The sequence below is a fragment of the Thamnophis elegans genome, chromosome 8 (assembly GCF_009769535.1).
Source record: "Thamnophis elegans isolate rThaEle1 chromosome 8, rThaEle1.pri, whole genome shotgun sequence".
Classification (NCBI taxonomy): domain Eukaryota; kingdom Metazoa; phylum Chordata; class Lepidosauria; order Squamata; family Colubridae; genus Thamnophis; species Thamnophis elegans.
The window spans coordinates 63,219,705-63,235,373 of record NC_045548.1 but is presented as its reverse complement, the minus strand read 5'-3'; the positions used below and the strand labels follow the sequence as shown (position 1 = coordinate 63,235,373).

At 41.4% G+C, this 15,669-nt stretch overlaps 1 protein-coding gene across 1 annotated transcript in view; it reads left to right on the top strand.

Moving 5' to 3' along the window:
* EIF3H (eukaryotic translation initiation factor 3 subunit H) overlaps window positions 1-15,669 on the top strand; it is an 85,460-nt gene that overhangs the window by 283 nt on the left and 69,508 nt on the right. The window contains exon 2 of the mRNA XM_032223110.1: window positions 9,910-10,066. Within this exon, the coding sequence (XP_032079001.1) occupies window positions 9,910-10,066 (157 nt within the window). The remainder of the gene's footprint in view (window positions 1-9,909; window positions 10,067-15,669) is intronic.

Here is a 15,669-nt window from a genome sequence, read left to right as displayed (position 1 = left end):
GAAAGGCAGCAGAGCTCTTCTTTACACGAGGTTCCTTGAGAGAGAGCGAGGGGGGGGGGAGAGATGAAATAATAATAACAACAACAACAATAATAATTTTACAAGATACATCAACAAATTACAGCTTCCTGCAATAACACCAGCGGAACTGCAAAAAACTGCACTCCTCGGAACATCTTATATTTTAAGAAGGTACTTGGTTGATACCTAGGATGCTGGCAGCAAACCGTATCAACCATTAGCACCAGTCAATGGTATTTGTAATGCATTTTTTAATGTTCAATTGGATGGGTTTCATGTTTGATGAATAAAGTAAATAGTAATAATAATAACAACAACAACAACAACAATAATAATAATAATAATAATAATGCATGAAGGCAAAAATTCAACATGTTACCACCAACAGCAAATGTCGCCTCTGTAATGAGAAAGACGAGAGAGTCGACCACTTGATCAGTGGGTGCAGCAAAATTTCACAAACTGACTACCTACAATGCCATGACCGCGTTGCTAAGATCATTCACTGGAAATTGTGCCAAAAGTAAGTGGATTTGAGTACAGCAAAAACCACTGGGAACATCAGGTTCAGAAGGTTTTAGAGAATGGGAAAGTCAAGATCTTGTGGGACTTCAGAATTCAGACTGACAGTTACTTGGCCCACAACACACCTGACATAACAATAGTTGAAAAGAAAAAAGTATGGTTCATTGACATTGCAATACGTGGAGATGCACGAATTGAAAATAAACAGCAAGAAAAAAATCAAAGTACCTGTCTACATGGTGAATTGTGAGTTGAGCAACTGTAACATCAACGTATTGTAAATAGACTGTGTATATACTTCAAGACTGCTTATAGTCTGGTTTTGGAGACTATCCTATTTTTGTTATGCAAGTAAAGCTATTCTTTGTTTTACCTTCGGTGGCTGTGAGTTCAGTGGCTTATTCATTACTAACTTCTGCTGCAGAACTCTAGTCTCCTAATGGGGATAGACTTAACAATCCAGGTCATGGTTGTCCCAAAGGTACTTTTTCAAGAGGCAACTGGACTTTCTGGTTTTTCATGGAAGGCATTTTGCTTCTCATCCAAGAAACTTCTTCAGCTCTGACTGGATGGTGGGGAGTGAAAGGATTAGGCTTCATGCAGACAGCAAAGTCCACATTTTGGACAGAAGGGACCTCTGGTTTGAAAGAGGGGTCAAAAAGCCATCTATGTCAAAATTGAACAGCCCTCTCTCAACAGAGGGAGAGGGATACAACATCATCTATCGCCAGTCTACAACACATTCTTTCAGCGAGTTGTTGAGGCCACCTAGAGTTTTATCTTTAGAAGCTTCTTGGATGAGAAGGGAAATGTTTTCAAAGAAGAACCAGAAAGTCCAGTTGCCTCTTGAAAAAGCACCTTTGGGACAACCATGACCTGGTTGAATGAAAATCTTCACAGACATTTAACATAGAACAGTGTTTCTCAGCCCTTGGTGAGTTTAAGGTGGGCGGATTTCAACTTAACAGAATACCTCAGCCATTGGCAAGTGTTGTGTGAACTCAGTTATAGTTTACTCAGCAAACTAGAATAAAACATTTTCTTAGGAAGTCAGGCAAAAGAATTAGATTCTATAGAGTTTTAGAATCATTTGGTTGGAAGAGACCTTGGAGGTCTTCTAGTCTAATCCTCTGCCCAAGACAGGTGTCCTCATACCATCTCTGCAAATGACAGTAACACTTAGACTTACATACCACTTAACAGTGCTTTACAGCCCTCTCAAAATGGTTTACAGAGTCAGCATATTGCTTCCAAAAAATCTGGGACCTCATTTTATTGACTTTGGAAGGCTGAATCAACCTTGAGCCGGTGAGACTGGAACTGCCAAACTGTTGGCAATACTGCATTCTAACCACTGCTCCACCATAGCTTAAATGGATGTCAAATATTTTCTTGAAAACCTCCAGTGACAGAGCACCAATCAATGCCTGGCGGCAAACTGTAAAAAGCTGTTCCATTAAGCTGTTGCTTGATAGTTTTCACTATCAGGAAATTTCTCTTCATTTGCAGTTTGGATCTCCCTCTGACAAGTTTTCACCCATTGCTTCTTGTCCTAACTTCAGGTTCTATGGAGTATAAATCATTGTCCTTTTCCCTGTGGCAAGTCTTGGAAAGTCTTCTCTTCATTAAGCTAAACATACCCAGTCCTTGACTGTTCTTCACACAATTTAGCTTCCAGGCCCATGTGATTGCAGCGTGGGGCCCATTTATCACAATGCTGAATCTGTGTCATGTTCCTTTTTAAGGGTCCATCATACCTTTGATTCAGAGGTAGTATTCAGCAGGTTCTGACCAGTTCTGGAAAACCGGTAGTGGAAATTTTGAGTAGTTCAGAGAACCGGTAAATACAACCTCTGACTGGCCCCACCCATATCTATTCTCTGTGTCTCGAGTCCCAGCTGATCGGGAGGGAATGAGGATTTTACAGTATTCTTCCCCTTGCCACGCCCACCAAGCCACGCCTACAGAACTGGTAGTAAAAAAATTTGAATCCCACCACTGCTTTGAATGGTCACTAAACAAGCAGTCGGAAGCCAAGGACTACCTGCATTGATTAGACTGATGACGTAATGCTCCCTGGTCAATGATGAACAGTTTTTAGTGGCCTGGGCATAACAGACTGAATCTTTCAGGATGAGATCTCCATATGTTTTTCTACATCATTTCCCCTCTACTGACATGAGCACAAGCTATCATTGTGCTAAAAAACCCCAGAAATACTGAGAACAGATTTTAAATCACATCAGTGATAGCTGGATTGTGCTATGAAGATGCTGTGGTCATTAGTGCTCAAACAACCATAGCTGGCATGCACATCGCTGCAACTTTGAAGGCAATTCAGCAAACTGTAAAGACCCATTTGTCTTTTTTTTATTCTTCTCCTTGTGCCATATCCATCATCGGACGTAGGCGATCACATTGGCAATCCTATTTTTGTCAACCGCTGCATGAAAAAGTGCTGCTGAGTTTTGTCCAAACCAGTCCATTAGGTTTTGAAGCCATGATGTTCTTCTTCCTGGACCTGATTTGCCTTCAATATTTCCCTGGAGAATTAAGTGAAGTATGACATATTTTTCTGGTTGTCGCATCACATGTCCAAAATAGTCTAACTTCTGCTTTTTAATGGCTTTGACGATTTTCCAGGTGCCTTATCACCTCTTCATTTGTGATTTTGTCAGCCCAGCTTATACATAACAGCCGTCTATGAATCCACATTTCAAATGCTTGTAGTTTCTTCAAGTGGTTTTCTGTCAGAGACCAAACTCTCTACTCCGTAGAGCAGGATAGAAAAGATGTAACATCTCTTAGGCTTATGTCATAACTGCAAACCTTTTTCATTTTGAAGAATGCTGTTCGAGTTTTCTCTATCCTTGTCTTTACATTTGTCTACATTTGCTTTATATTGGATATGAATCTTCTTGGATTATTATATGAGGTATGATTGTAGATTATAATGATTGATTTGATTGTAAACTTAATCACCCTTTTATTGTAGCTCATCATACTTGTCTATTTAACTGTACTTTTGTGATGCATTACTTTAAAGCATTGCATTGCATATATTGGAAGCTGCCAACAAACTCTAAAAACAGCCTATAAATATTTTAGATAAATTACTGCATCATATTCATGTATCACTGAAACACTGATTTTGTGTTGCACATGAATTAAATCTTAAGATGTGTGTTCTTTCTGCATTTATGTTTTGCTTGAGTTAATAAAAGAAAAGAAATCCTTTTGTGGTGGAAAATTTACATATTTAAAGCAGGAATCTCCAATCCTTGTGCCCCGGACCAGTACTGGCCCATGGCCCATTGTGAAGTGGGCTGTGCAAGTGGTGGGCGAGTGCATGAATCTTCATTTGCACACGCATGGGATCTAGGTTGTGCATAAAACCATCCCCCTCCTCTGATGATGCCAACAATGCCAGTCCATGGAGCTAGAAAGGTTGGGTACCACTGATTCAGAGGACATCTAGAGTGGGGAATCCTGGTTTAGGACCATATAGGGAAGAGAGTTGAACACAGAAATTAAAAAGACATGCTGCTTTGTCGTAACATAATATTTTGGCAGTTATTTCAGAATTTAAGCTGTTGCTAAGTTTAAAGAAAAATAGCATAGCTAATGTCTTAAATGTATTTCCCAGGTTTTGAAAAATGCTAGTGATGAAGATGGGATACTCACATTTAAGATTCTTAAAGTAGATGCTCCAGATATAGTTACTTGCTTCCCCCCCCTTCAGACCAATAATTTCTGAAGATGAGATATATTTATCAGATTTATTATTCCTTGTTCAGGCTCATTTCTCTAAATTTAAAATGACATTAGAAATTCAGCTAGAGTCCATTTGATAAAACAGAAGTTTGGTGGCTTGAAGAGATACCAGTACTAATGCTTATATCTCCTGGGTGATATAAACTGCTCTATCTTTCCAGTTTTGGATATCAATTATAGTTTAACTCAGACTTTTTTCAACCTTGGGAAGTTTAAGCTAAATGAACTTCAACTCCCAGAATTCCTAAAGCCTTTCTCAGGAATTCTGGGATTTGTAGTCCATACATCTTAAAGTTGAGAAACACTACTTTTAACTTCTTGTGATTTTTTTTGGCCCAATTTCTTCTAATTGAAGAATTCCAGTTTCTCCCCCCCCCCAAAAAAAAGCCAATTGGTCATGTGATCAAAATTCAGATGCTTGGCAACTGGCATGTATTAATGACAGTTGCAATATCCTGAGGTTATGTGATCACCTTGTGCGACCTTCTGACGAGCAAAGTCAATGCTGAAGCCAGATTCAATTAACAACTGTGTTACTAACTTAACGACTGCAGTGATTTACTTAACAATTGTGGCACAAAAGATCGTAAAATGGGGCAAAATTCATTTAAAACTGTCTCACTTAGCAAGAGAGACTCAACTGGGCTCAATTGCGATTGTAAATCAAAAGCTACATGTAGAGACTTTTTGAAAACTGTAGGTTGCCAAAGTGGGTTGTATGCATTTCTCAGCTTTGTGATAAAAAGAGCTTTTGCTGTATATACTTTCTTCCAGATTTATGCTTGGTTTTTTTTTTTTTTTTATTAATATTTATAGGCTGCCCTTTTCCCTGAGGGGACTCAGGGCGGCTTACATAAAATAGGGAAGGGAGGGTACAAGACAATAAACGCAAAACAATACATAAGAGTAAAATAGTACACAACATTCATTCATCATTCGGGTGGGGACAGATTATAATCTTTATCCCCAGGCCTGACGGGCTAGCCAGGTCTTAAGGGCTGTGCGGAAGATCTGGACGGTGGTGAGGGTACGAATCTCCACGGGGAGATCGTTCCAAAGGGTCGGAGCTACTAATGAAAAGGCTCTCCTCCGTGTGGTTGCCAGTCGACACTTATGCAAATTTACTTTATGATGGAAAGGGGACATAGTGGCTCAGTGGCTAAGACACTAAGGTTGACTATCAGAAAGGTCAGCAGTTCAGCGGTTCACATCCCTAGCGCTGCATAAAAGAGTGAGCTCCCTTTACTTGTCCCAGCTGCTGCCAACCTAGCAGTTCGAAAGCATGTAAAAATGCAAGTAGAAAAATAGGGAAAGTAACAGCGTTCGGTGCGCCTTCGGTGTTTAGTCATGCTGGCCACATGACTACGGAGACGTCTTCGGACAGCGTTGGCTCTTCAGCTTTGAAACAGAGATGAGCACCGCCCCCTAGAGTCTGGAACAACTAGCACATATGTGTGAGGGGGACCTTTACCTTTACTTTATGATGGAGGGCCCCTGTTCCAAGAGAGGTACTTATTGTCATATTTTGCCCTAAAGAGTTCTGATCTGGTGGTGAAACTATTAGACTTGGTAGTTCAATGCTACTGGTAAGTTGTCAGTTTATCTGAACTACCATGTGGAAAATATGGTAGAGTTGTCTCTGATAAGGACCTATTTGTCATCTTAATTCAAGACACATGCTTAAGGTTAAAATGGTGGAGTGGGATAATTGCATATTCAGCCTAGTAGTTAGAAATATCCCAGTACAGTAAATATTTGTTAGATATTTTAAACAGTAATGCATTCTGAATTCTGACCTAGGCTTCACAAAGTCACGAAGCAGACTCCTTGTCCCGACAAAACCCCTTTTTATTAAGCTAATGTGAATTCCTCTCATTCACATCCATCAAAGTCCTGGCAAACAGGCTTTCAAGGGTGAATTTACAACCACAGACCTCATCAGGCTTGGAGAGCTGCCAGGCCAATATCTTCCAAATGCAAGGCTGTACAAGAAAATACTTGGCAAGGAGTCTCTGAGTCACGAACACATGTTCACACTAATTAAATGAGCAAATTCACTCCCCTTTCGCTCCTCTTTATTCCCTATGGGAGGAGCAATTCACCATCTACCTGTGCCTTTACTCCCGAGTTGGCCTTGTTCCTTAACTGTTCCCTTCTTCTGGCAGCCCTGCACAAATGCAGAGTGGGAACAGGCTCCCGCTGTTCTTCTACCCCATTGATCTCTGACTCCAAAGGCAGCTGATAACTGTCGGACGGCCCTGGCCCCTTCTCTGCCTCCCATCACAGAGCACTCATCAGAGCCCTCCTCAGACTCTAGGACTGGCCCATGTTCCCCCCCAACCTCCTCACTGTCTGAGTCTGCCACCAGCTCTGCTGGCCACTGGCAGGTTGAAACAGCTGGGTTCAAAGTAACAAAGAAAAAAGCAGTCAAAAGAGGTTTCCTAGTTCATCTGGAAGTTCTTAATTCCACTGTTTTGAATCAGCCTTCCACTAAATATGTTGCTGGGAATGATTGGGACTGTAAGTGACAATTATAATTGGTGGAACCGGTTACTGTATTTTTCGGAGTATAAGACGCACCAAGATTTTGAAGAGGCAAAGTAAAAAAAAAGTTTTTGCAGTCTGCAGACCTCCCCAAAACAGCCCTTTTTTCATGAAAACGGGCCCATTTTTGGTCAAAAAAGAACATGCATAGACTTTAGGGGGCTTGTACAGTGCTCCTGGACTGGCTGGGGGGGGGGGGCAAAAACGCCCTATTTTTCTCTCATCTCTCCCCCCCCCCCAGCTCCCAGGAGCACTCTGGAAGCCTCCTAAAGGCTATGCATGGCCATTTTGGTGAAGGGACAGGGTTTCAGGAGGCCAAAAATACTGTATTCAGTGTGTAAGACGCACCCAGAATTTCAGCCTCTTTTTTGAGGGAAAAAGGTGCGTCTTATATTCTGAAAAATACCGTGCCTAGAAAGGTGAGCAAGCCTCCATCGCTGACTGGGTGCATTCAGACAGAGCCTGAAAGTCATGTCCAATGTGTGTGTTAATCTGAATAGCTGCTTGGGGGGTGGCACGGATTAGAGAGCATTGGGTTTGAAGACTTGGTAGCTCTTTCCAGTTCGGTGATTCTGTGATTGCAGAAATCTCTGGTGGCTTCCATCTGGTAGCATCAGGTTGGACAAAGCTGCTATTAGCTTGTTCATTTTGACGACTGTGTAGATAATGATACTGAATACTCATTTTCGTAGCAGCTCAAAGAACTAATTTCCCAGGGCGCATGTTCCAGAAACATTTCTGTAAAGGCTCTTCACAGTTTCTGTAAGGATTACTCTTACACTGGGATGGTGACATTTCTCATTTTCTCATCTTAAAGATTAAAAAAATGTCATCTTTGCCTCTTAAAATCTAGAAGAGCTGAATGAAACAGCTTCTTTATGATTAGTCAAGCAGAAACTTTGTCTCTGAATTGCTGGAGCAAAAACTTTGTGATTGGGTTATTTTGGAATGCTTTTCCCATCCTTGTTGATTTTGGGTCTTTCTGAGCCTAAATTCCATTTAGATATAACATGTTAATATTTTTAACATGTTAACCTATATAGACCATGCCCCCAAATAACATTTGTGTGTAAAAAAAAAAAATTCTCCCCATAGATGTTAGTAAGTGAACTGATACTAGAGTTGCTCTTAATATCAATTTTGGAAGTGCTGGAATATTTGCTGTCTCTTATCTACTAGTTCAGGGGTCGGCAACCTTAAACACTCAAAAGCCATTTGGACCCCTTCCCATGCCTGACTATTTCTATTTTCTTCTGAAGTTTTTCGTTGCTTTAGCCATAGTTGGCCTTCTGGGGGGGTGAAAAGCTCAATAAATCACGTCCCAACCGGTGTCGCACATTGGCAGTTGTGAAGCATATTTTGAACAACAGGGAGCCGCAGCAGAGGGATGAAAGAGCCACATGTGGCTCCAGAGCCGTGGGTTGCTAACCCTTGTACTAGTTCCACTGGATGATGTTGATCGCATTGTACCAGGTTGACTACTCTAAATGTACAAAATGACAAATTCAAATTGTTGCTTGTGAAAAACTGCAGAAAGAAAAATCTAAAGGAAACCTGTTAAAAGCCATCAGGTGAATGGATGCAGTTTGAATACAGAATGCTTTTTGATTGTTTTGAATGGATGAAAAATGGAAAACCATAACCCGCCCGGGCATCACTTAGATCTTGAGTAGGAATATTTAGCAACAGAAGATTTACTTCCAGTTCCCACATTTTTAGATTTTTTAAAAAAAATAATATTCTTAAATATTATAATTACAACAGTAAAAACTTATTTTTATTCTAATAAAAGGTAAAAAATAAAGAGAAGCTGCAGTAAATGGATAGAAAAAACAATAGAAAAGAAAGACAAATGTAGTAAAAGCTTCATTCAGTGAGGATTGAAGAAAACTCATCTGATGCTGTAAACCTGTTTAGCCAAAGGTTCCTAATAGCTAAGAACAGTTAACAAGCAATTTTCAAAAGGGATTAGAAAATTACAAACTTAGTGTCCTTTCAATGGCACCATCCATGGTTTCAGCAGGGTAGTTATTCCCTTGTCTTCTAGAGCTGTAAATCAACAGAGACAGCTATCTTGTGAAGTCCTCATGAGAAGCAGCTGTATAGAACATTTGTGGGTGATCTCAAGTTCTCTCCTTGTCCAGAGAGGAATTATTGAAGAACTGATCTACTTGCTGGCTCTTCATGCTGCCATTGTTGTCATTTCTGATTTTCACTGAACTATCCATAGTCCACCATTTCTTCCCCAGAATACATATATGCAGAGATAAATTCATCTGATGCCATAGAAACATTTCTGTGATCCTTAAACACTTATCTTGTTTTATTAGTCATCTAAATATGTTATGCTACATGACCAATCTTGGAAGAATATGTTGTGGCCTCTCGGTTGCCAGCACAGTTAGCTGCAGAGTCAGATGTGGAGGAGGAGGAGGGAGACCCTGGGCCAGCTTTGAAGTCTTCGGAAGGCTCTGATAAGGAAACAGCAACAGAGGCAGAGTTTGGACCTTCCATCCTCCCCCAGATGTAGAGGCAGTTGTCTTCGGGGCTTGAGCTGAGTGAGGGGAGGAACAGATAGAGCCTATCCCAGATGCGCGCATGTGCAGAGAGGAAAGGAGAGGAAATCAGTAAGCTGGCTCTCAGAGGGAGGTAAACGTAGACGATAGTCAGCATCTCCTTGGCTGGGAAATAAATAGAAGGGGTTTGGGAGTGGCTAATTGTCGCAGACATCCTTTCATTTCTAGCATACATCAAGCAACTTGGATTTCTTGGCTAAATCCAGGTTTGTTGGGACTAATTACATTTGATTTTTACATTTGAATAAAAAACTGTTATTGCCCTGTTATAAAAACTGGTTGTTTTATTCATGAGTAAATATCTTATCACTACTTGTGAAGGCTGGGTCAGAGCAGAATGTAACATTCAATTTATAGCTAAAGCAAGGTGGTTTTTTAAAAAGAGTTGTTGGAAAACAGACTGTTACTATAGATGAACTGGGTCTCCCATCTCAAATGAAATTGTCCTAATTTAACATTTCTTTTTCAGGTGGTGCTGAAGATCATCAAGCATTATCATGAAGAAGGCCAAGGGAATGAAGTGGTTCAGGGCGTGCTGCTAGGCTTGGTAGTGGATGATAGACTTGAAATCACCAACTGCTTCCCATTCCCTCAGCACACAGAAGACGATGCTGACTTTGATGAAGGTAATCATTTAGGATAACCTATGTCCAAAATAGTGTAGCTCAGTGGCTAAGACGCTGAGATCGTCGATCAGAAGGTCAGCAGTTCAGTGGTTCGAATCTCTAGTGCCACGTAACTGAGTGAGCTTCCGTTACTTGTCCCAGATTCTGCCAATCTTAACAGTTCAAAAGCATGTAGAAATGCAAGTAGAAAAATAGGGACCACTTTGGTGGGAAGGTAACAGTGTTCCGTGTGCCTTTGGCATTTAGTCATGCCAGCCACATGACCACAGAGATGTCTTCAGACAGCACTGGCTCTTTGGGTTAGAAATGGAGATGAGCATTGCCCCCTAGAGCCGGAAATGACTAGCACGCATGTGCGGGGCAACCTTTACCTTTATGTACAAAAATAGTAAACAGTTTCTCGTCTTATCAATCCCAGGTCTCATGGCCAATGGCACATTTACCTATATCTCTTTCTCCCTGTAATGTTGTTGCTGAACTCTACCTATACCGGAGTTGGATCTGATAAGTCTGTTTATATACAGATAATCATTGTGATTCCCTATTCCAAGAATGTAAATGTTCAGTGAATTCTTGGAGCCCATTTTAAGCTAATTCATTCTGTACAGGTAATCCTCCAGTTACGAATGTAATGGAGCTTGCCAATTAGATTTGTAACTCGAGGATTCCTTGAAGTGAATCACATTAAATCAGGGGTGTCAAACTCAATTTTATTGAGGGCTGGATCAGGGTTGGTGTTTGACCTCGGAAGGCTGGGGTGGGCGTGGCCAACTCGACATCACTCGTATTGGGGAGGCCTGTGGTGGCCTGAGCACTCTGCCAGCGAATACAGAGTCCCGAGCTCCATTTTTGGCTGCGACGGCCTTCTGCAACCCTCTGCCAGTGAAAATGGAGTTTGGGAGGGCCAGGCCCATGAGCCAGTCGTTTGCTGTTTCCAGATCAGTCCCGCGGGGCAGATCTAAGCATCCCTTGGGCCAGATCCAGCCCCTGGGCCTTGAGTTTGACACCCCTGCATTAAATGAACATGAAAACTCCCTGTCTTCGCCCATGCATTTGCTAATTGACTGCGCAGCTCATTAGGTGCACATGGTGTCTCAGAATGGGGAAAAGCATGGGGATCCAACTATGCAAGGCTTCCCCCAACTCACTGACATATTTCATTCTTCCCTCTCCCTGGAAGGTCTCGCCCCCGAAGATTTCGTCAAGGAAACGGCAAATAGAGGGAAGGCCTTCCCTCCATTTGCAAAGCCTTTTGTTGCAGATCTTGTCCATGCCTCAATATGCAGAGAACAGAGGTCTAAAGTAGTGTGAGATCATGCAAGGCGGTATGTCAGTGGTGGGTTCCTACTGGTTCGGACCGGTTTGGCTGAACCGGTAGTGATTTTGGCGGCCTGGGGCACTGGAACCAGCAGCGACCCAAACTTGCCATGCCCCAAGGGGTGACGCCATTTTGTTTTTTGTGCATTTTTATTGCATTACGCAAGTGCGCACAGTGCGCATCAAACTCAGGCATGGCACAACCACAAGCAAAGAGGCAGTAGTGACTGCCGGAATCGTTTCTTGGCAGGTCTGAGAATAAAACACGAAGAAGAATCTGGTAATTTTCTTGGGTCATTATTCTGTTGTTTTGGTTCTTTCTAAACAGTTTTTTTTCCCCCCTTTGAGATCTCCCCTTACAACTTCTCTCAGCAGTCATCTTACTTCATTGGTTTAGGTGAGAAACCAACTGCTTGCTTAGCACCCATTTTCAGAAACCGAGTCCCAGCATCAAAGTTACAAAATATCACATATAGAAGGATGGGTCATGACACTGGCAAATTTGCTGCTGGTGTTATTAACTCCTAGGGTTGCTAGCAGCTTTTAAGTTTGAGTTGAGTTGAGTTGAGTTGAGTTTATTAGTCTTGTATGCCGCCCACTCCCGGAGGACTCCGGCCGGCTTACAGTAAAAAGGGGAAAGGGAATAAATAAGACAAACAACAATTTAAAATACAACAACATTCATAGTTACCGTGGTGCTAGATACATTTCACCAGCTTTCTAGAAGTGATCCACTTGGATCTATGGCAGGAATACCCCCCCCCTCCAATCTCGAAAAAAACTGGCTGAGTGGAGGACGAGCAAAGAAAAGGGCATAATGACCAAGTAAGGGGTGTGTGGTTATATTAACTGTGCTTTGGCAATATAAAGTAGGAAGATTCCAGGATTCAGCCTAACATGAGCTCTGCTGCAGAAGATTGAAAGGCCAGCAATTGCTAGAAGAGATCAATGGCAGAGAAGCTCAATAAACCTCTCAGAATCCTGCCAAGTTCTGCTGAGATTTGCAAACCTCTCCTTCCTCTCTCTCTCCCATAACGCTTCAAAACATCAGCAGTGGTGGACCTGATTGCTTGTGGGTAACATATTCTTTATGGTGCTAATTTGATAATTGAAATTCCACGTTTGTGCTACTCAGGCTGCCCTTTAAAGAAAGAATTGTAAAGTTCGAACCTAAATGGAGATCAATGTGTGTAAGGGAAATCCTCTGCCGTTTGGTAATTTATTTTAGGCACTGTGGCGTCAAAACTAAATATCTTTTAGAAATGATTATTGACACGAAACATCTCATCATATTCGGCAATGCAGTCCAGGTCAACAAAGCCAACTTGACATGATTATTAAAGGAATACTTCTGAATTCAATACTTTAGAAGAGTCCTAGAAGAAATTACATTTCCAGATTTTTCTCTTCCTAGAAAAAAAAAGTGAGCAGTGGGAAATCAGTGGGAAAAAGTTGTAGTTGACACATCTATTTTCAGAATATATTTAAATAGTAATCCCTGTAAGTTACATTTGTATGCCGCTTAAACTCAGTCTCCTTGCTCAGCTGTAATCCAGAATGACATCCACCTAATGGCAATATCCACACTGCAATTTTGCAGCATAAATAAGATTGCCAGCAACAACATGAGTAAGTCAAAATTGTGATAGCACATCTATTTGAGTAAAAGGAGCCCTTCAACTTTTATCAAAAGCAGTTGAAAACTCTAGTCCTTTAAAGATGTCATAGTCATATTTTTCTTTTGTTCAAAAAGGAAGAAATTGCTTTGTCTGAAAGCGCTCATGAGTGATCTAGAATGAGATCATACATTTATTTACCTATCTTTGTGACCATGCAGTACTTATTTCATCTTCCTTCTGGTTTTGCCGCATGTGCTTGCTTACATATATGGCCATGATGGCGAACCTATGGCACATGTACCAGAGGTGGCACACAGAGCCCTCTCTGCTGGCATGCGAGCCATTGCCCCAGCTGAGCTCCACCGTGCATGTGTGCATGCCTCCTGCCGGCCAGCTGATTTTTGGGTCTCTGCAGCGTGTATTGTTTAATCAAAATGCAGTTAAAACACTGTACAAGCCACCGAGAATATAACTATACATATCCAACAGGAAGTGCCTCATAAGAGCAGATAGAGGTAAAGCCTAGTGAGGCAGGAAATGCATCACTGAACAATCGAGATGAATGCTAGAGAGGAATAAAGCTGCATAAAAGTTCAGAGAAGAGCAACACAGATGATTAGGGGACTGGAGACTAAAACATATGAAGAACGTTTGCAGGACTGGGTATGTCTAGTTTAATGAAAAGAAGGACTAGGGGAGACATGATAGCAGTGTTCCAATATCTCAGGGGTTGCCACAAATAAGAGGGAGTCAAACTATTCTCCAAGGCACCTGAGGGCAGGACAAGAAGCAGTGGGTGGAAACTAATGAAGGAGAGAAGTAACCTAGAACTGTGGAGGAATTTCCTGACAGTTAGAACAATTAATCAATGGAACAGCTTGCCTCCAGAAGTTGTGAATGTTCCAACACTGGAAGTTTTTAAGAAGAGATTGGCCAACCATTTGTCTGAAACGGTATAGGGCAGAGATGGCTAACCTTTTCTGGACTGAGTGCCCAAAGTGAACCCAAACCCCCAAAATACAATGCATGCGTAGGCCCCACACATGTGCACACACCCCACATGCAGGTGTGCACCCCCTCTGCGCATGCGTGGCAGAGACCCAAACATCACCTGGCTGGCAGGAGGCGCACTCACATACGCAGCAGAGCTGGACTGGGGAGACAGCTCGTGTGCCCACAGAGAAGGTGCTGCGTGCCACCTCTGGCACATGTGCCATAGGTTGGCCATCATGAGTATAGGGTTTCCTGCCTAAGCAGGCGGTTGGACTAGAAGACCTCCAAGGTCCCTTCCAATTCTGTTATTCTATTCTATTCTATAAGCCCCACATGTCAGCAAAAAAGGCATGATGTGTCACTATGTGTCGTGTGTGTCATTGCTTCACCATCAGAGCTTTCATCCCACGAAGTAACGTTTCATCCAGCAAAAGGGAAAGAAGGAAACCAACTATGGAAGTGAAGGCTACAAACCAGAATGGAAGAGGGAACATGCTGGATAGGATTAAAAGTGCAGGCTAAAGAGCCAAACCAATCCCAGGCAATTCTTGGAATTCTGTGATACTTGTACTTTTTTTAAAAAAAACTATTTTTAAATATTTTGGAACCCAGAAATAGTTATAAGCTCCAAACAAATGGATAATAACTCTGGATGAAAGGATTTTTAAAAATTTGTTAGATTTATGTTACTCCTTTTATACATTTCATAGCTGGACTGTTGGAAATGAGAGGAAACCGAGAGACCTTCCAGACAAGTGGATTGAATTAAAATGAGCTTAATAACAACGTGGTATTTCTAAAAATCACTGAGGCAGTGATGAAAAGGCAAAAAGAATCTGAGGGATGCCTCTCTGTTGATGTGATCCATTGTCCATTGTAGAATGGGGGCACTTCAGGATTCAACTTAGCTTTCTACCAAGGATGATTTGTGAATTTTCTGGCTGGCATCGTGATTTAATTGTTAGGACTGAATCTATCCACCATTCGTTATCCTTCTGCAGTATCTTAAAACAAGACATTTGAATAAATTACATAAATCAAACAATGATCAGTGAGGTATATTTTAATCCCTGGCATGGGTCTCATGCTTACCCATTTTTTTAAGCAATAATAGATGAGGTGATATCAATAGACCTAGATATGTATACATGAACAGAAGCTGCAACAACTGTGCTTCTTGGTTATACTAAAGTATTAAAGAGGTGATGGATGATTCATGAGGATGGATATACATATATATATTCTTAATCCTCTTTAGGTAGGAAGTTGAAATCTCTGCCAAAATCACAATTAAAATAATAATCCCCAAACAAGCAATATGACAGTGTAAAAAACGAGCTCATAAAATGAAGTTTCTGCCATATCCCGGAAAGGGGAATGCAATAAGCAGCAGCAAAGATCATGGGATATAAATTTCAATTTGCACAATTATGTCAGTAAATGCTTTGTGTTGTGCTGTTATTGATTCAGTGATGAATTTCCCACCAGATTGCAATACAATCTTCAATTCCCAGACAAGCTACAGTTCTTGGAATTACAGTTCCAACCAAAAGAGTTAGATTGATGGAGCAAAGAACAAAGTATTATCATTTCAGTCCCTCCACACCAAAAATGCCACTTCATTTGTAAGTTCAGGCAACATCTTACACAATTCATTTGAGAATCAGCCCCACT